At 42.1% G+C, this 20,329-nt stretch overlaps 1 protein-coding gene across 7 annotated transcripts in view; it reads left to right on the top strand.

The window, feature by feature from the left end:
• The window catches only part of GPAM (glycerol-3-phosphate acyltransferase, mitochondrial), a 69,974-nt gene extending 51,585 nt beyond the window's left edge, over positions 1 to 18,389 (top strand). For 6 of the 7 annotated variants that reach the window (XM_032608574.1, XM_032608573.1, XM_032608572.1 and 3 more), the window contains 12 exons: positions 482 to 694; positions 2,488 to 2,601; positions 3,968 to 4,053; positions 4,794 to 4,909; positions 6,802 to 6,872; positions 7,665 to 7,929; positions 8,484 to 8,620; positions 9,793 to 9,870; positions 10,495 to 10,635; positions 12,190 to 12,379; positions 13,678 to 13,736; positions 14,571 to 18,389. In XM_032608574.1, the coding sequence (XP_032464465.1) occupies positions 482 to 694; positions 2,488 to 2,601; positions 3,968 to 4,053; positions 4,794 to 4,909; positions 6,802 to 6,872; positions 7,665 to 7,929; positions 8,484 to 8,620; positions 9,793 to 9,870; positions 10,495 to 10,635; positions 12,190 to 12,379; positions 13,678 to 13,736; positions 14,571 to 14,687 (1,587 nt within the window). In that variant the 3' untranslated portion in view covers positions 14,688 to 18,389. The remainder of the gene's footprint in view (positions 1 to 481; positions 695 to 2,487; positions 2,602 to 3,967; positions 4,054 to 4,793; positions 4,910 to 6,801; positions 6,873 to 7,664; positions 7,930 to 8,483; positions 8,621 to 9,792; positions 9,871 to 10,494; positions 10,636 to 12,189; positions 12,380 to 13,677; positions 13,737 to 14,570) is intronic. The other variant, XR_004346229.1, reaches the window with a different exon arrangement.
• The last annotated feature ends 1,940 nt before the right edge of the window (positions 18,390 to 20,329 follow it).

The raw sequence follows: 20,329 nt of genomic DNA, 5'->3' as shown, positions 1-20,329 counted from the left end.
AGACTTTTTTTTTTTTTCGGTACGCGGGCCTCTCACTGCTGTGGCCTCTCCCGTTGCGGAGCACAGGCTCCGGACGCGCAGGCTCAACGGCCATGGCTCATGGGCCTAGCCGCTCCGCGGCATGTGGGATCTTCCCGGACCGGGGCACAAACCTGTGTCCCCTGCATCGGCAGGTGGACTCTCAACCACTGCTCCACCAGGGAAGCCCCTTGATTGAGATTTTTAAAAAACAGTTGTCTGAGTAATTATTTTAGTGATTATTGCTTGGATATGGGTTTGATGATTACTTTTTGTGATCACCAAAATATAACATTGGAGAAGCTCTTTTGATATTATCTATTGAGCAAAATATTTTGTCAGAAGTTATAGGTTTTGTTTGTTTGTTTGTTTTGTTTTTTTAGGTTTAACTTTGCTGAGCTTATTCTAAGTTGGGTGATCTTGAGTTCATGAGTTCATGTTTTACTTTCTCCTTATATTCCAGCATATAGTTGAACTACTTCGACAGCAGCAGTTCTTAGAGATTTTTCTGGAAGGCACACGCTCTAGGAGTGGAAAAATCTCCTGTGCTCGGGCAGGACTTTTGTCAGTTGTAGTAGATACTCTGTCTACCAATACCATCCCAGACATCTTGATAATACCTGTTGGGATCTCCTACGATCGTATTATTGAGGGTCATTACAATGGCGAACAACTGGTAAGAGGACCACCTGCACAAAAGTCATCTTTGCTTTTCCAGTCTTTTGCTTTTAGATAAGTGCTTTTAGAATTAGTTGAGAATATTTTTGTTACTCTCTAATTTTATAACACTGTAGGAAACTTGGTAGGGTGGGCTTTCATCCCGTATGGCAGCCTGATTGGTAGTGATGATGTGGTAATTTCCTGCATTTGGAGGAAGTGGCATGATTAGATTAATCATGCCTTGGTCGTGGGGTCGGGAAGTGGAAGAATACTTGGTACTGAGTTGCCACCTCTGCCCTGGGGAGGGTATACATGGCTCGGTCTCCCCAGGGCTTATTGCTTATGTGTAGAGTTTAAGTTAAACCTGAAGAACTGGTGGGATCATGTTGGCAAAGCAACTGCAAATTAATTTTGAGACTGCAGTAATTTTTTTAGTGAACTTTTTTACTGAAGTAAATAGTTACAGAAGAATGCACCCATCATACGCATGTAGCTTGAATTAGCACAAAATGAATACACCTACATAACCAGGACCCAGGTCAAGGACCCTAGAAACCTCCCTTATCCCTCTCTCATTGTTTTCCCCTCAAGGGTAACCACCTATCTTGACTTCTTACCGAATAGATTAGTTTGCCCATTTTTGAACATGATATAAATGGAATAATGTAGTGTGTGGACTTTTTATCTCTGGTTTCCTTTGCACAAGCAACACCTGTTTGTTGTTACAGGTAGTTACAATTTGTTCATTGTCATAGTTGTACAGTATTGCAGTGTATGAATATACGATTTGTCTATTCTACTGCTGAAAAAAAGTTTGGTTTCCTGGTTTCAGCTGTGATCATTCTTGTACATTTCTCTTGATGACCATATGTATGCATTTTGTTGGGTATGTGCCTGGGAGTGGAATCAGTGGATCATAAAGTATATGTATGTTCAGCTTTGTAGATGCTGCCAAACAGTTCTCCAAAATGGTTTTACCAACTCACTATTCCTCCCGGCAGTGTGCAAGTTCCAGAGGAGTTTAGTTTTGTTCTTATTTAGTGTGGAAGTCTTGGTCATGGTACTTGTTTCGAGCTTATTGCCCAAAACATATCAGAAGCTCAAGGACTCCTAATAATTGGGGGCTTTAGAAATAAAGTGATAGACCTGGATTATTATTATTATCTCTTGTGAGACCCCTCCTTGTGTTGCCTGTGTCAATTCTGAACATATGCTCCACTCACCCTGACTGCGTCTCATGACATCATATCTGAGTCCTGTGTCCCTTATACAACTGACATTGTGCCTTATGTGTGTTAAATATTCAGGAAACACTTACTGAATGAATAATTGGCTCAAAGGCCACTCTGGGGCTGAATTTGGCATTTGGTTGCCTAATGTTACATACTTGGACCATCGTGATCATCAGACCACAATAAGGTGCCTCTTCGACATCTTATTTTTATCTGAGAACTGCAGAACAGTTTTTCAGGCTGTTACATCATTTTTGTCCTTCAGTAGTTTGCAATTCTATTTTTGTGAATGATGTAAACAATGCACTAAATGAAGTTGTGTTAAATGTTTCCTTTTTCAATGGCCAAATTCCCTCCCCAGTGCGTGATTACATCTTTTAGCATCTTGGAGTGCTAAACATTTTCTGACAGGTCTCAGTCAATGAATACTTATTTTCCTTCATTCGTTATTATCTTTTTCCAGACAAATCATTGGTTTCCATAAAAAAATTAATAAACTTTATTCTTTGGATAATGATGTTTGTGTATTTGTTAGCTTTATTTCTTACTATGCTATTCTTTCAAAATTGCAAATTAGGGAAAACCTAAGAAGAATGAGAGCCTCTGGAGCATAGCAAGAGGCGTTATCAGAATGTTACGAAAAAACTATGGATGTGTCAGAGTGGATTTTGCACAACCATTTTCCTTAAAGGTGAGTGTCTGTTGCAATGAAGCTGTGTCAGCCTTGGTGTAGCTCAGTGTCACAAGATCTGGGCTCTAGTCCGGCCTCTGATGCCTCCTCTCCATGTGAGTTTGGGCCTCACTTTCTTCTCTTATAGAATGGGGACTCTGACAAGGATAGTGTTTCCTAAATTATTCCACCGAAATGTGCCTGTTGACAAAGGAGCCTAAATGTCTATGTTTGGGAGATATCAGTCTCAAAATGTATTGCTGTTTTTTTTTAATTCATGAGAATTTTGCATGTTGCTTTATCTATATCAGTATTTTATATGATTTTTTTTTCTTTTCTTTTTTTTTTTTGTGGTACGCGGGCCTCTCACTGTTGTGGCCTCTCCCGTTGCGGAGCACAGGCTCCAGACGTGCAGGCTCAGCGGCCATGGCTCACAGGCCCAGCTGCTTCGTAGCATGTGGGATCTTCCCGGACCGGGGCACGAACCCGCGTCCCCTGCGTCGGCAGGCGGACTCTCAACCACTGTGCCACCAGGGAAGCCCTATGTGATGTTTTAAAATTGCCCTTAAGAGAAATTTTTCAAAACGTATCTCACAGCTGGGTAACATTGATAGTCTAGGATGATGCCGTATTCTACTGAGTGGAGTCTAATACCTACATAGTCAGAGGAATAGTGCCATCCTCATGGAGAAGCCTGGGGCTGGTGGGTCCCTGAGGTCCTGCAGTTTTAAATTCTTAAGATTTTCAGATTGGTAAAGGAGAAGAGAAGGATAGGGAGTTGGGAACCTAAAGATAAGGTGCAGAGATGTCCTGCTTCTCCTTCTGTTCCACGTTTTGGTTTTACTTTGAAAGAGTCAAACTGCTATGCTAGATGAATGCTTTCTGGCCTTAAGTGCTTTTGACTCTTAGGGACCTCATCATTTCTTATCACTTTTTGTTGTTGTTAATATTGCACAGCTTCTCTTGTTTATGATTTGCTTTTGAATTGAGGTTCTTTTGAGTATAACGTGACCTTCAGGTTGTCAGATTTCCTTTAGAAGGTATGGTTGATGACTTATCACTGTTAGTAATATTGGGAATGCCAAATAATTTCATGAAGATATGAGAAAAGTTAAATTTTCCCCTTAATTTTTAAATGATTTTACTTAAGCATCATCCTATTTTTTGGAGTTTCTGTTCTTAGATTTCATGCTTAACAACATTCTATAAGTTATTCTGCCATTCTGAAGACAGTTTAGGATATAGAAAGTATTTCTCATGTTATGTTATACGGCTCATTTTATTAACATCTCCCTTTTTACTTTTTGAAGGTGAAATTATATTTTATATATGTTTATGAAAGTGAGACAGTGGGAGTAAATGATAATATTTTATTTTATTTTTCCAGGAATATTTAGAAAGCCAAAGTCAGAAACCTGTTTCTTCTCCACTTTCTCTGGAGCAAGCGTTGTTACCAGCTATACTTCCTTCAAGGTAAGGTTCATGGAAATTTTTTATACTGACCCGTCAAATATCTGTTATTTCTTCTATTGCATGGAAGAATTTGTTAACTTTATTAAGGGCATTCATGTTCTTGTTTTTACTTCCTCACTTGAGTAACTTTTCTCTTGGTCTGATAAAGGATCTTGAAATTATGTGTTTCCATATTAGTTTGAAGGTTTTTGATTACTTGCATCATAAAATCTTTTTGATTTTGTGAATCATGTAAGAGTTCTTATTTGATTTATATTTTTGAATGTTTGAAATGTTCTTTTTGGTAGTAACTTAGGCTATGCATATTGCATGTTCATGCAACATATGAAAGAGTTTTCCTATGTGAATTTTCCAGAATTCAAATCGAATTGTCACTTAGAGAAATAGAATATTAAGCCCTTCCTTTAAAATATGTTCAAGTATTGAATTTTTGAAAATGTTTTAAAATGAGGCGTCTTGCTTTATGCATTCTTTCTGCCGGTGAGTTCTGGAAGTGATGTACCAACAGACTATTTAGTCATAATTAAGTAACACGTTTTGGTCAAGAGAGTGTATTAAACTTAATAAGGTATATTATGGAGTAAAACAACCCATAGAAATAATCTGTCTGTGGCTTAAATTTAGAATATGTAGAAATTTAAAGTGTCTGATACATTGTATCTTAAGCCCATGTAGTATGCTTTGTGAAAGAGCGGGGTTATAGAAGTCTAATTAAAAAAACGAAAACAAAACCTTTTTAGACCCAATGATGCTGCTGCTGAAGGTACAGACACGTCCATTAACGAGTCCAGAAATGCAGCAGATGAATCCTTCCGAAGAAAACTGATTGCAAATCTGGCTGAGCACATTCTCTTCAGTAAGTAGAATTCCAGTCTTTAATTCCATAATTCAGATACGGTGTGATGCAGTACGAACCATACAGGTTTTGGAATCTGCCAAAGTTAGAGTCCACTTCTGGTTCTAGTACTAACACACAGGGGCTGATAGGTAAGTTATTAGAAAGAAAGTGGTGCTGAGAGGATTTGAGGTAACCCAGTGAAACATCTCACACCGTGCCTAATAATTAGCAGGTGCTCACGTGGTAGTTCTTAGGCATTTAAAAAAATTGCCAAAATGGTTTGTTGCTTCTTTTGCTTATGAATTAGTCTCTTTGAACTGACTTGTGGTACAACATCTAGGTTTACCAGGCGCGCTCTCCTCGCCATCCCTGTGCCTCCTCCCCGTCAGGTCAGACTCTCAGCATTTCCTGCCGACACCAGTGTGGAGGCTTCCTCACCTCTCCCGCTCCTTTCACTCTAGCTGCCTCTACTCCTGCTTTACGCTGGGCCAGGGTAGTCTTTCTGGAGCACATTGGATTGTGTCTCTCCCTTGCTTAAATTCTGGATGCTAAAAAGAATTCATCCTTAAATGTTGTAAAGTTGTAAAACAAAGGTAAAACTCACTACCCAAATAACCAGATGTGTTGCTGTCTAGTCTATAAAAATATTTTTTACCGTTTTGTATTGTGCTATTTTCCATTTATAACGCAAATAATTAAAAAAAACCTTTTAAATATCCTTTTTAAAGGCCAAATATATATGGTACTCGGTACTTTTTTGTTTCTTAAACACTGGAGACAACATCAATTGTGAATGAAGTATTTATTCATGAATTCATTACCATCTTAGAAAACGCACAGATGGTATCTTATTTTAGATTATTCCGTAGATGTTCTCATATTTGATTCGTATGATTAATAATTTTCTACAAATTTAGAATATTGAGTTATGGACTATAGTCATTCTCAGATGTATTTCTGTCCCCTTCCTTCCTACCTCTGACCTGCCTCTGGGCCAGGTTGAAAAGAGGAAATTAAAATGTATTGAGCACCCATTACTATGCGTCCTGTGCCAGGTCAGTCATCTCGTGCTTACACAGCCCAGTGAACCAGGTGGATGCTTATGGTACCAAAGGGAAGCTGAGGCTTGGGAATTTAAGACATTTCCCCCAAGTCATGAAATTAGTGTAGAAGTTAGGATTTGACCCCAGATTCCTGACTTTAACTACCTGTCCCCATCCCCTTCCCCCCCCGCCCCAACTTTGTTGTAATGTGGTGGTGAATACCTGCAGGAGGAGTGAAGTAGAGTTGCAGGTGTAGTAGCCTGAGGTCAGGAACAAGTCAAGAAACACTGAAGTACGATATCCTGTAGAGCTCTTAGAATAGGCTCATGCTTTGGGTCTTGGTATTTCCATAAAGATGTCTCTTGGTCACTGAGTAACTAACTTCCATTGGTTTGGACTGAGAGTGGACCTGTCTTAGACTGAAGTCTATTATGTGATGAATAATGATCTCTAATGAGGTTCCATTGGCCCAGAACATGGTATAATGTTGTAACTTCCCTTTGGTAAATGGGTTATAGGAAATGTGGCAGAGGACTTTTATAATTTTAAATACTCTTTTTTTTTTTTTTTTTTTTTTTTTTTTGGTACGCGGGCCTCTCACTGTTGTGGCCTCCCCCGTTGCGGAGCACAGGCTCCGGACGCACAGGCTCAGCGGCCATGGCTCACGGGCCCAGCCGCTCCGCGGCACGTGGGATGCTCCCGGACTGGGGCACGAACCCGTGTCCCCTGCATCGGCAGGCGGACTCTCAACCACTGCGCCACCAGGGAAGCCCTTAAATACTCTTGATTAAGATTTGGGTACTTTTAAAAAGTTTTAGCTATATTAAAAAAAAAAAGTGCAACTAAAGATCTGTGTTTGCCTTCCAGCCGCTAGCAAGTCCTGTGCCATTATGTCAACACACATCGTGGCCTGCCTGCTCCTCTACAGACACAGGCAGGTATGTCTGCAGTGTCACCTGGAGTTCAATAGAAAGCACGAAAATGCTTTGTCAGCTCTTCAAATACTTGTCCACTGATAGATTTGGCCCCCTTCCAGCTAGTCCTGTGAGATAAACAGTAAAATAAGCTAAGGACTCTGCCGACAGGAGCTTACACCTGATGGAGGAAGAAATCTACATAAAAAAACCTCAGACTGTTTTATATGACAGTAAGACATTCTTTGAGTAATGCAGTTAATGTAAATAAGGCGTATCTCATCAACATGCGGAAAGTATTCTGATAGTTAATGGTTTCCAAGCTATTTGATTTGTATTTTGGACCTGCACTCTGCCTTCCCACAATACACTTGTCTAAGCCCTGTGATGGGAAAGACTGTGTCTGTCTGTCTGTCTCTCTCACATTCATGTTCTCAACACCAAACATAGTGCCAGTATATAGACACCAAATAAATATTTGTCAGATAAATATTTAGAATGAGGGAAGTTCTTGCTAAAAAATAAGTACTTCTCACTTTCAGATGGTGGCTTCTCCCTTTTGTGATCTTACGTGCTCGTATCACGTGTTGTGGCTAGAGTAGTCTCTGGATGTGGAGTACCTTGACATTCCTGGGGGACAGCTTTTTAACCAGTCTTCTGACTTTCTTTACACGGTGTTTTGGCTCTTTTTCTGTGTGTGCCAACAGCGAGCTGCAGGAAAGCCAAGGCAAGAAAAAAAATCCTTGGAACGGTCTCTTCCTCTTTTGGGAAGGAGTTTTTCTGTTCTCAAGAGACCACTTCTGTCTGTTTCTCTAGGGAATTGATCTCTCCACACTGGTGGAGGACTTCTTTGTGATGAAGGAGGAAGTCCTGGCTCGCGATTTTGACCTGGGTTTCTCAGGAAATTCAGAAGATGTAGTCATGCATGCCATACAGCTGCTGGGAAATTGCATCACAATCACACACGCCAGCAGGAATGAGGAATTTTTTATTACTCCCAGCACAACTGTCCCATCAGTCTTTGAACTCAACTTCTACAGCAATGGGCTGCTCCACGTCTTTATCATGGAGGCCATCATAGGTATGTCGGACCCCGAAATATTTTCGTGGCAAGTAAAATGGCCAAAAGCACATGGTGGTGTCTACTTCAGTTTGGATGATAGCCCCTTGTTTGAGGGAATGTGTTGCTATAGTTTTAGTTTTCAAACAAAAGTGTCATCTGCTATGTCACTGTTTATCGCTTATTCTTACATTTATTGTTCAACAAGCAGTAACTGGATTACTGTATGCATAGTATTACACGTTTTACTAGGGAGGAGAGGTAAGATGTCTTGCTGTTCATGAGCTGAAAATCTAAGTGAGATGAGACATACACGACAGTGAAGTGAGTGGAGGCAACAGAGGAGACGGAGAGCGGACGGGATGGAAGCTTCTGAGGAAGGTTTGATAGGGTTGGGATCACATGGAATCACAAGAAGAAAATTCTGAAGGGGTTTACTTAAATTTCTCCAGTGAATGCAGATAATTACCTTTGATGTGTTAATAATCTGTTGAGGTGATCCAGCTAATCTGAGCCAGTTGAAGTTGTTCTTGGAGACCCAAGGCTGCCGGCTTCATTGAGCTTTTACTTCTCAGCCTGCAGCCTTTACGCAGTTCTGAAGAAGAGGGGCCCGGGAGCGCCTGTGTCTCCCAGCTTGATCAGCCAGGAACAGCTGGTGCGCAAGGCCGCCAGCCTGTGCTACCTGCTCTCCAACGAAGGCACCATCTCGCTCGTAAGTGACGCCTCTTTAGTGTTGCTTCTTCTCTTTTTCTTGAGCGTCTTTGTGAAATCATAAAATGCTTTCCTTTTAGAGAGCTTTTGGCCCATTATTGAAGCTTTATATCCTGCTCCTGGGTCTCCATGACCACCAGACCATTATGTCATTACTATCTTGGTTTGCTCTTGGGGTCAGGGGTCAGTGCTCCAGCGAACCCTTTGCGTGCTGTGTGGTGTGATAGGACAGATGGCTCAGCGTCCTCTATCACTGCGATCCAGAGGTATTGAGCTCTTACTGTGCTTAAGCCACTGGGTCAGGGCTTTGTAAATAATTAACATGCCCACTCGTGGATGATAGAACCGTAGAAGATAAGAGTCAGAAACAGTCTTAAAACTCATCTGCTCAACCCCTTCTCCTTTACAAATGGGGAAAGCAAGGCCCAGCGGAACTAATGAGCATTTATATTATATTTAAATACTTCTAGACATTTATAATGAGGCATACATATTAAGCAGTAGAGAGATTTTTTCCTCAAAATCATCAACAAATAGAATTTATATTTTAAAGTCTGTTCTTTTCCACTTATATGAATGTGCCCTGGGACATTTATGAGCACAGGTATTGTGAGTACAGCTCTCCTCCACAGCGTTCTTTATATATGTTATGTTTGTGGTCCTGTTGGGGAATCTGTTTTGCATGAATCTTGGGGGCAGGGCGGGAGGGGACAGGGTAGATCAGGCTCTCAAGTTTGACCTTGTCTTTCACTTGGGTCTTCTTTGAGTTATTTGAATACATGTTGTGTTTCCTCATCCACCACCTTTGTGTACAACATTTACTGTAAGATAGCTTTTGCAGAGAAATTGTCTTACAAAGGAAGAAACAGGTGTAGGGTCCTGACAAGCAGCCCTTCTAAGGCCTTGCTCCACTCGGGGAGACACAGCTCAGGAGCCCCCTCTGCAGGTGGTGCTGCATTGGGTGCTCTGCCAGTCAGGTTACAAGGTCTCTTCTTTTGTCCACGACATGCACTCATCAAGAGGGCGGGCGCCGGAACTCTTAGGGCTTGCCCAGTGGAGGGAGGCAGGTGATACTGGGGAAGTATCCAGCAGCTACCTTGTATGCTATTTTCTGTCTTTAAAAAAATAAGTGGAGGACAGTGACATTTACATTGAAATGCCTTTTCTTTTTAGCCCTGCCAGACGTTTTACCAAATTTGCCATGAAACAGTAGGCAGGTTTATCCAGTATGGCATTCTTACAGTGGCGGAGGTAAGAGCACATGCTTGCCTTTGTTTGCCTTTATTTAGTTTCTTGCTCTTCAGTATCTTCCCTACCAGCCACCTGAACCAATAATTCCACTTGATACATAGTCGAGTCCAGATGAGATGAAGAGAAAAATAAGAATGGGGAGAATAAATGTCCTTTGGGACTGCTTAATATTTTGGCTCCTTTTGTGTAATGGGTGTTGTGTAAGACGTATCTTGACTAGATTCCCTGACATCCAGAAGTCTGCCTTCCAAGATCAGCTCTTCTGCATATCTGTGTGCTTGTAGCTTGCACATGTGCATTTTTCTTTTTTGAGATTTTGTTTTAATTTTGGCACCTTTAGTGTAGAGGGTATGGCCTGAGAAAATAGGTACCAATTTAGGAGAGGGAAGGGTATTTTATTTGATCTGTCTGGTAGCTTTCGCCCTCACTCTTTCTTTTTTCCCTCCCCTGCTGTCTTCCGAGTGATCTTGAGTTTGGAGAGGGCAGTGGATTGATGTTGTGAATGGCTAAACAGAGCAGAGTAGGGGAGGGAATGAGAGAGGACTGCTTTGTCTGGGGTCCAGCCGGGCAGGTGTTTGCGTGCCTGTGCATGTTTGTTTACTCTTGGTCATCTCCCTGGCATAGCCAGATGATCAGGAAGATATTAGTCCTGGTGTTGCTGAGCAGCAGTGGGACAAGAAGCTTCCTGAACCTTTGTCTTGGAGAAGTGATGAAGAAGATGAAGACAGCGATTTTGGTGAGGAGCAGCGAGATTGCTACCTGAAGGTACTTGGGTGAGGAGTTCTGGTGGACGTGACAGTAATGAGTTGAGGCTTATGTTGCCACAAGTTGTAAGGTTCTTTTTTTTTTTTTTGCGGTACGTGGGCCTCTCACTGCTGTGGTCTCTCCCGTTGCGGAGCACAGGCTCCGGACACGCAGGCTCAGCGGCCATGGCTCACAGGCCCAGCCACTCTGCGGCATGTGGGATCTTCCTGGACTGGGGCACGAACCCGTGTCCCCTGCATTGGCAGGCGGACTCTCAACTACTGCGCCACCAGGGAAGCCCTATGAGGTTCTTATAAACTGGGACTCTGGTGACTAATTCACGTTCAGAGCACCCACAAACTATCTGGGGTGCTTTCTGCTCAGTTAGGATACTGAAACTGTTTGAATTGAATTAATACCTTAAATTGTTCAGTTTGGGTATAGATAAATGGAAAAAGAGACAAGAGTCTGAAAATTCGGGAAGATGAACATCATAGGTGATACCTTTCATGACCCTCTCATCAGAATGCACAGGTGCACACCTGTTTACCCACACCTGCACTCACTCCTAAAGAGGCAGAGTGGTTTTGTTCAGTCATCACTGAAGCAAGGCAGGACCGTACCAGGTATGGGAGAGAATTAATATTCAGCTGCCACTGGCCTGGGTGCTCTTTTTGAGCCATGCTCAGTCTTGCCATCTCTCCCAAAATTTCCTACATCAAGCTCTTTGCCTTCAATTAAGACAAATCCTATCACAGGAGAAAATTTGATTTTTAAAAGATTGGCCCTGCTTTAGAAAAAGCAATTTTGTCTAATTTGTAAATTTAGAAATTAGTAATAATGACCCTTCTTTTCTGAATACCCTAAGTGGATTACTCTCTTTGCAGCGGGATAATACCCCTAGTTTACACACACACACACACACACACACACACACACACACACACACACACACAGGAGAGTCCAAATGACTTTTGGAGGCTTTCCATGTTGGGTATTATTAGTTTCGAGATGGGGCAGTGATCTTGCTTCCACACTCCAGAGAGGCTCGTCTGAACGTGCATGTTTTGGGGGAGGGGTGCAATGAGAGCGCCTCCTGCCCAAAGCACCCCGTCATCACCACCACCATTCCCCGCTGTGCCGGACTGTGGGCCCGAAGCCACGTGGGGATGGCAGGCAGTGAGGGATGAGAGGGACTGAGATGATCTCAGGGGTCTCGGCATGTGGCCTTTTTGCACACTTGAGTGACCGTCGAGCCAGGCTTCAAAGTCTGGAGGGTCCGGCCTCGGGAGCAGCTATTTTCAGTGATGACAGTATGGCATAATTTCTCAAGTATGACAGTTTCTCCTAGGCAGCTGTTCAACGAGTGCAAACCTCAAGTACTTTGAATGTCAGTGGTTACAATAAAGAACGCACGTCAAAACCAGTAGTCATTTCCAGGGGCGATTCTGCGCACACGGGGCAGTAGGCCGCTTCTGTGTGGAGGCGGTGAGAGGCCGTCTTCTCGAGCCGCTGGTGCTCTGAGGAGGTTCCTGTGTCCCCCAGTGACTGGGTCTCCCGCCCCTCCCCTCCCAGGTGAGCCAGTCCAAGGAGCACCAGCAGTTCATCACCTTCCTGCAGAGGCTCCTTGGGCCTTTGCTGGAGGCCTACAGCTCTGCTGCCATCTTCATTCACAACTTCAGCGGTCCCGTTGCAGAGCCTGAGTATCTGCAGAAGCTGCACAAATACCTGCTAACCAGGACAGAGAGAAGCGTTGCAGTGTACGGTACGTGTGAGCCCATTTTGGCTTCTTTGAAAAGCTACACGTTTTGACTCTAGGAATCTGCTCATTGTAGACAATTGGAAAAGAGAATGCAAAATCATCCTGACCTCTAACTCCGTAGATTGCTACTACTACCTGTTTGGGTGTGTTATATAAATTGACTGATACAGATAGATATTCTTATGTCTGGCTTTTTTCATTTAACTTTGTAAGTGAGATTCATACATGTCGTTGCATGTAGTTGTCTCTTCTTGTTGCTTTGTAGTATTCCACTGTATGAGTATTTAGCACATTTTATTTGTTCACATCCATCACTGATGGATATTTGGGTGTTGCAGTTCAGAGCTGCTCTGAATAGCGCTGCTGTGAACATGTTTGAATGTGCCTTTGGGTGAACACAGGGACTCATTTATGCTGGGCTGTGTAGGAGAATTGCCTAGTCACAGGGTGTGGTGGGTTCAGCTTTAGTGGGTACTGCCGAGCGGTTCTTAAGTGCTGAACCAGTTTGCACGCCTAGTAGCAGTGGGTGTTTCATTTGCCCCCCATACTGGCCGGCACTTGGTACTGTCTGCTATAGAAGAGGTGTGATTGGGGTGGGAGTAGCATTTTATACAGTTACGGTTTAGGACTGAAACTACTTTGAATCAATAATTTTTAGAGCCGTGAGGGATCTAGAGATATCTAGTTATAGTTATTAGAGGTATCTAGAGCTCTCTTTCTATAGATAGATAGATACATAGATGTGTAGATATATCCCTAGATATCTCTCTAGATCGCTATCTAGAGCTAGAATCACCTCACTTTATCGATGAGGACACTATTCCAGATCACATAGCTAGTTAAAGGGCAACCTGGGTTTAGAATTCTTTTTTCCCAACCTCTAGACTTGTGCTCTTTCTGGTCCCACTGGTGTAGTAGTCATGTATGCATCACTGTGAGTTTAAAAGAATTTCTACACACTGTCTTGAGTCTTACAAAATTCCTTCAAGATGGGTGTTTTGGGTGTTTCTCTTTCCCTTTCTCTTCTCTCTGTCCTTCCCTGCCTCCCTCTCTTCTTCCCTCCCTGTTTCTCTCCTTATCCCTCTCTCCTTCTCTTTTTTCCTTAAAAGATGACAAAGTAGCTTTAAAGGAACGGCAAATCCTTTGAGGCCTCACAGGTTGCCGGTAGCCAAAGGGAGCTTGACCCAGTCCTGGGACTTGCTCTGACCCTCTCCCTCCCTCCCGCGCTCTGACTGTGGGTGTTGGGGTTTACTTTGTTGCTGGGCCTAAACGTTTGACAGGGGCTTTTTCTTTCTTCACAGCTGAGAGTGCCACCTATTGTCTTGTGAAGAATGCTGTGAAAATGTTTAAGGATATTGGGGTGAGTGTCCCCTGCTTATGGTATAAAAGAGTGTGTTCACGTCTGTCTTCTTTCCATTTAGATCTAGTCTATGTGAGGCACCTTTGTGTTGGGCTGAACCCTGGGAGAAGCAGTTTCTGCTGGATTAATCATGCAGGCATTTCTGGGGGTTGGGAGAAGAAGGGGCACGTTGAAGGTGAGGTCCATCAGCACAGATTTATTTGAATGTTTCAGAATTTTCCTGGTTTTCATCTTCATTCCAAACGAAGGTGTCAGTGTGTTTCAAAATTCTACTACGGTTTTGGTGGGGATGTTAATTATGCCATATGATTTTCAGTTATTTTCTCTTTTTTTTCTTGGCTGCGCCATGCGGCATGCGGGACCTTAGCTCCCCAACCAGGGATTCGAACCCATGCCCCCTGCATTGGGAGTGTGGAGTCTTAACCACTGGACCACCAGGGAAGTCCCTTCAGTTATTTTCTTGTGCTTTTACCAATATTTCTAGAAGTATCCTCATGTATCCCTTATCTTCACATATCATTTGGAACATGAGTTCCATGAAGGTACTAGTGACCTTTGTAAGGGAATATTTGTGACTTTATTCCAACATAAATTTAAAAATATAGTACACTGGTTGAACTCCACCCCCAAAACCCCACACCTGCCCCCATAACCTCCCCACCCCACACTCGCACACGCCTACATGGACGTTTACTTCAAGCCCGCATATGGCTCTGCGTGCCTTACTGCATTTTCTGGTCTAGGACACAGAGCAGGGTTGGTGATAGAAATTCCACCCCGCCCTCGCCGACCCTTTTTGGTTTGTCTTTAATTTAATCTAAACTTTCTCTCTAGGTTTTCAAAGAGACCAAACAAAAGAGAGTGTCTGTTTTAGAACTCAGCAGCACTTTTCTACCTCAGTGCAACCGGCAAAAACTCCTAGAATATATTCTGAGTTTTGTGGTGCTGTAGGTAACTCCTGGCACATCTGGCCAGTGACGAGTGTGGGACGAGTCCCTCGTAGGCTCCTGCCTGTGGCTCGAGAGTGGAAGGTGCCATCGTGTGGTCGGGCCTGACCTGTCCTGATGTGACCTCCTGGAAGACAAGTGCCTTCTCCCCTCCATGATCTGTGATCATCGGACTCTGAGATGACACAGCCACCTACAGATCACACTTTGGGGGCCCTCAGCCTCCGTTCACAGTTCATAATCAGTAGATTACAAAATGAAATCGCAAACGATTATTTTGGAGTTTATTAAAGATTTACATTTTAAGTATAACTGTTAAGGACTAATTACTGTGATGGACACAAAAATGTAGTTGATTCTAGAACTGAATCTTGTATAGATAGTATACTTAACGCTGTCAGGTAATTTGTTGGCGTATTTTCTGATTAATCGTTAATGCTTCCTTTAAAAATAATTGCGTCATCCATTCCCTGGATTTTTTTGGTTGGTTTTTGTTTTTTTTGTTTTATCCTTGTCAATCGTAGCTAAATTTTAAGTGGGAACACTTTTCATCTTAAAGTGCTTTACAAATGAATGGGCTAATGTACATCACACCCAGGTATCACTGTGCTGTCTGTTGCAGTCAGATACAAAAAGTGTTTTAGGAGCTAAGTGAAGACACAGTATTAGTTTAGGTCAGGAATAGAGATAATGTGACCAAACAGCTAACACCAGGAAATAAATTTGGCTGGCGAAATTCAAGATAAACCTGGCCAGAAAACTGACTTTGAAAACGTTTGTTCATGTGAAAAAGTGCCATTGAGTTTTAAATGACCAGCAAGTATTTAGGAACAACTCCTATTTTATGTCTGTATACCTTCCCACCCCTCAGGTAGTACCTGCCTATCACAGGTACAGCTGTTTCTTAGAGAGAGCAACTGTACTAACTTATTAGCTTGGCCTGATAGCCTGTGTTAAAGTGCCCTGGCTTCAGGCTACTGACCCAGTCCTCTCATGCCATTCAGACAGGTCATGCACTACACGTCTTCTGGGTGGCTGGTACCCACTCACGTTGGGCAGAGTACAACCTGGACAGTATATGTGATAGCCCTGCGGACTGGCAAATGGTCGGAGGCGTTTATACGTTTTTTTAGCTTTGAGGAAGAAAAAAACCATGGTTCTTTAAAAATGTGTGTGGGTTATTTTCCTAAACCCCGATGCCACATAGTGGCAAATAATTATGAAAAATTGTTCATAACATGTAGGTGCCTTTTTGTGAGCAGGGATCATAATTGTTAGCTAATTGTGGTAATTATAGTGATTTAAAAATCATGTGATATTAAATGTTTTCTAACAGCTTACTGTTCCTTCTCTTCTCTCCATGGTATTATGGAATAGGAATTTTTCATGATGAGTATTGCAGGTAATCGTTGAATTTAATCGAAAAGTACTGAGAATTAAGTTTGTGCTTTCATCAGCTTGGATTTTAAACACTAATAATATCTCATGAATATTCTGTGTGTGTTGCGAGAAGGAAAGGTACTAATTGGTATTTCACATTGTATGAAGCTTTTGAAACTCAGAGCAATAATGCCATGCTTTTGTGATTTTCTTCCACTCTTCTCAAATTCCGCATTTAAAATATATGTTTTCTTTATAGGCGTTCATGTACTATTAAGCAGTTGTCAGTGTTGCAGCGTCTCTGGTGTGAAGTGGGGTCTTCCCCATGTAGCATTCCTTTTTCCTAAGTAGGGTGGAGCTCTGTGTTTGGGGGAACAGCCAGGGAGGCTTATTTATCCCCTTGTGTGTTCCTTGTCTAGGCGAGCAAATATTTCACTAGTCTCTTTTACTCATCCACTAAATTATAGACCAAGGATTACTCAGACCCTTTAAGTCAAGGTTGGGACTGACCTCCCAGTGGATTCTGCTGCCCCGCCTGTGACTTCTGCTAAGAGCTACTGCTGCACCAGCCTGAGCAGGGAACAATGGCTTCTCTGGCTTTATTTTTCCCTTTCAGTTGGTTTGTTTTCTAGAAATCTACTCAGATGCTTTGGGGAATGCAATATATGATTTGCTAGCTCTCTCGCCACTTAACTCACTGTGAGAATAAATATGCATGCTTTCCGTAATTAACTGGTGCTTTGAAAACCTTTTTTAAGGAAGACAAATCTCAACCAAAGTTCTGCTCATCCAGACAAGCTCACCCTCGAGTTAATTTTAGCACAGCTCATTCTTGAGTGCCTCGTTACTGAACGAACATCCATCATCCCAATAAGGCTTCCAGATAGCACTGTTTGCTCGAAGATTTATTCTTGTTTTCCAAAAGCGAATGGCTTTCATGTAAGATTAAACAAACTAGGTGCTTGTAAATAATTTACTACAGTTTACTCTATTGCATTTCTATAAAACTGAAATGCATGTCCTCCAGGGGAAGACAAGCTGTGACTCAAGTTAAAAAGCAAACAAAAAGACCCAATAATAAGCAATGTGAAAATGCACTCTTTGAAAATGAGAAAATCCTAAGAAATTCAAAAGAGGAGAAGGAATTTTCACTCTCAAAATTTAAAGAAAAACAAAGGGAAAGAACTAGCATGAAGTGTGTAGAACTAGTAACAGTTAGGACTGTGAGTCTTCTCAGATCTGTTCAGATCTATTAAGTCTCACAAAGCCACAAGAGTGAGTGGAGGAAACATCAGGGATTGCAATGAATATAAGACTGTGGAATTTCCAATCTCAAGGGGAAAAGCATTCCCCAAAGTTCTCCACGTATATGAGTGCTCTGTGAGATGTTCATAGGTGTTTTGTATATAGAAAAAGTGTTGCTGGTAAAATAAATTTGCACACGGACCCTCTTTCCTAGAAACTCACAGTGCACTTTAGTGCAGTAAGGGCTCAGGGCCTGCCAGTACCAAGCCTGTTTAACCCAGCATTTCCCAATCTGTGTGATCCCAGGGCCTTTTCCCCCTTTGGGCCACCTATGGACCTCTCCTTAGGGTCATAGAAAACATTTTGGGAAACACTATGTTAGGTAGTTCTGTAAGGGGTCAAAACAAGAACTGCCATGTGGCACAGAGGCAGAATTTGCATGCATTTTGTATAATCAAATGTTGCATTTAAGGGATGTATATTTCCTCCCCTGGAGACAATAAGCACAGAAAACTATAGTGTAGGTGGTCAGAGCTCTTTTCTTGGATGAAAGACCAGCCCTTAATGTATCTGGGTTTTTCACTGAAAGTAGCAAAGTTAACACTAGGATTAATTGGGATAAAAAATTAAGATTTTAATTCAAACCTAGAAGAAAATATTGTACAATCGAATGCAGCTTTTTATCCACAGATAGTTCTAGTGTTTAGAAACGAGAGGACTTACCACTGAGGTGTATAAGATTTAATTGGGATGTAAATCTGTCTTTTAAAACACATTTTAGGAACTTGAGACTTAGCATCTGGCATTTCAGTTTAATACAAGCTAATGATTGAATTTGAAAGAGACTTTTGACTTTATTTCTAAACGTCTAACGTTCTGAAAAGCCTTGATGGAAGGTGTTAAACTATTTGCCCATTGTACAGAGAAGTGTCAGATTGTTATAAAAAGATTTATTATCAAGTACCATGTGACGCTGTGGGTGAAACTTATTTGGAAACATTGATTGATTTTTATGCTTGTCAGTATATTGTAAGAAGCACAGAAGTGTAGTTTTGTTTTAATAAACCGAAAAGTGAATATATTCTTGACGTCTTGCATTTGTAGTTAAAAGTTCCCTACATAATTCATTGTACAAACGGTTCTTGTTTGACTTCACATAGGCCTTTATTAAAATGCTTATAAGAAATAATCTTACATAAATTTGTGAACCTGCAGTGTGTGATTTTATTATTGACCCAGAGCTCTTCAAATTTGATCAGGCATTTGGGGATGTAGATATCTACAGCTTGGCTACTGGCCTTCTCAGTAAATATTCACATCACAGAGAGATTCTTTGGGTTTCTGTAAATATTCCTTTAAACGTGGTGCTTCTGATATATTTTAATATGTTTAAGTTTATAAAAGCATGAACTGAAGTCTTAGGTTTTTCCCACTAGTTCATGATAGTTGCTCAAAATAGTTTACTTTTTTTGACAAGTAAGACAAGTATTTTACTAGAGCACAGTTTTCTGTGGATGATTTGAAACTGCTCAAATGCAGCCTTCTCTCAAAAGTGTGCCCCCTGGAAAGGGTGTTAAACAGGTGCCTGGTGATGCCATCCATGCCCTTTGGGTGCATGACAGTGCGTGACAGGGCTGTGAACCTGATCAACACCCAGGATCATCCCATGTGTTCTGCTCCAGCTTCTCGATCTGAACTTTGTACTTTAGCGCCTTTGATTTCCTCTGGGATGCTGTTGCCGCGACTGTGTGTATTCGTTCTTTCCTTTGCATTAGCGACTTTCTTGCTCCTGCATTGTGGACTTAACCTTGCCTTCCGTTCATCAAGGCAAAATTCTAACTTTTACAACCACTTGTTTTTAAGTGGGTATTAATTTTGAAGTCCAGTCTTTTAATGTTTAGTCCTATATTTACGAATTGTAGTCCCAGTTATGCCCCTTTTAAACACCTTACAGTCTGTCTGGTACACACCTAACTAGCAAAATTCCGATGCACAAATAGGCATTTTCTGAATTGTCCACAGCATCTGTGATGTCCGCACAACGGCTACCGCTTAGCCGTCTCTAGATGCCAGCGTAGCTCCTGCATTGTGTGACTTGTCCCACAAAGCTTGGTATCAGGATGCTTCTCAGCCCTCAATCTAGGAAAAGGAGGCCTCATCCAAGTTGTGTTCTGTATGTGGATTTTATTTAGCCTTTCAAATCTGTTGTTATTATTTTTAAGAAAAGGAATATACCAGAGAGAGCATGGGGTTTGAGGAGCAAAAAACTTAGGATTGAGTCTGGCTCTCTTGTGCACATGCTGGAAGACATTGAGCTGGTCACCTCACCCCAGTGAACATACATGGGTGTCCTCTGTGTTGTATGGGGACAACAGTGGATTTCTGAAGATGAAATAAGGTGGAACGAATGCAGAAGTGTTTTGTAAGCTTAAGAGTGTTACAACTGTGTGGTATTTGGTTTTCTCGATTTCCTACTTAGGAAAGAAAATGTAGCTCTGAAAGGGAAATTAGGAGTCACCAGGTATTTGGCACCCAAGTTTTACAGAAGAGGACATCACCGGTGCTCGCACAGTAAGTGATGATAGAATCTAGAACAGAAGCAGCATCGTTGGACCCTCAATCCCACCCCACTTCAATCCCACTTCAGTGACCACCAGCCAAATGGAAGGTGAACAAGAAAGCAAAATGATCAAGTCCCATCCAGTGAAGTAGGGACCATCCTTGTGTTTGGTGTCGACCTTGGCAAGTTATAGGTACATAAGGTTGTGAAACTGGAAGGAAGTTTATTGGCTCCAGCAAAACAATGCGCTTGACATGCTGGTACCTGGGACTTCTTTGTGGGTACAGAGTTGGGCACTGCACTAAGAACTTTCTATGCATCACCTCAGTCCTCCGGGGGTAGGTACAATACTATTAGCCCCATCTTACCACTGATGAAACTGAGGGCTGAAGCAGTTTGCTGAAGGCTTCTGCCAAGGCAGAGTGCAGATTTGCTCTCCATCACGGTGACACACTTTTCTC

This window comes from Phocoena sinus, chromosome 16 (genome assembly GCF_008692025.1).
Source record: "Phocoena sinus isolate mPhoSin1 chromosome 16, mPhoSin1.pri, whole genome shotgun sequence".
In the NCBI taxonomy this organism is placed as follows: Eukaryota; Metazoa; Chordata; class Mammalia; order Artiodactyla; family Phocoenidae; genus Phocoena; species Phocoena sinus.
The sequence above is the reverse complement of the archived record's forward strand: the minus strand, read 5'-3'. Positions and strand labels throughout refer to the sequence as shown.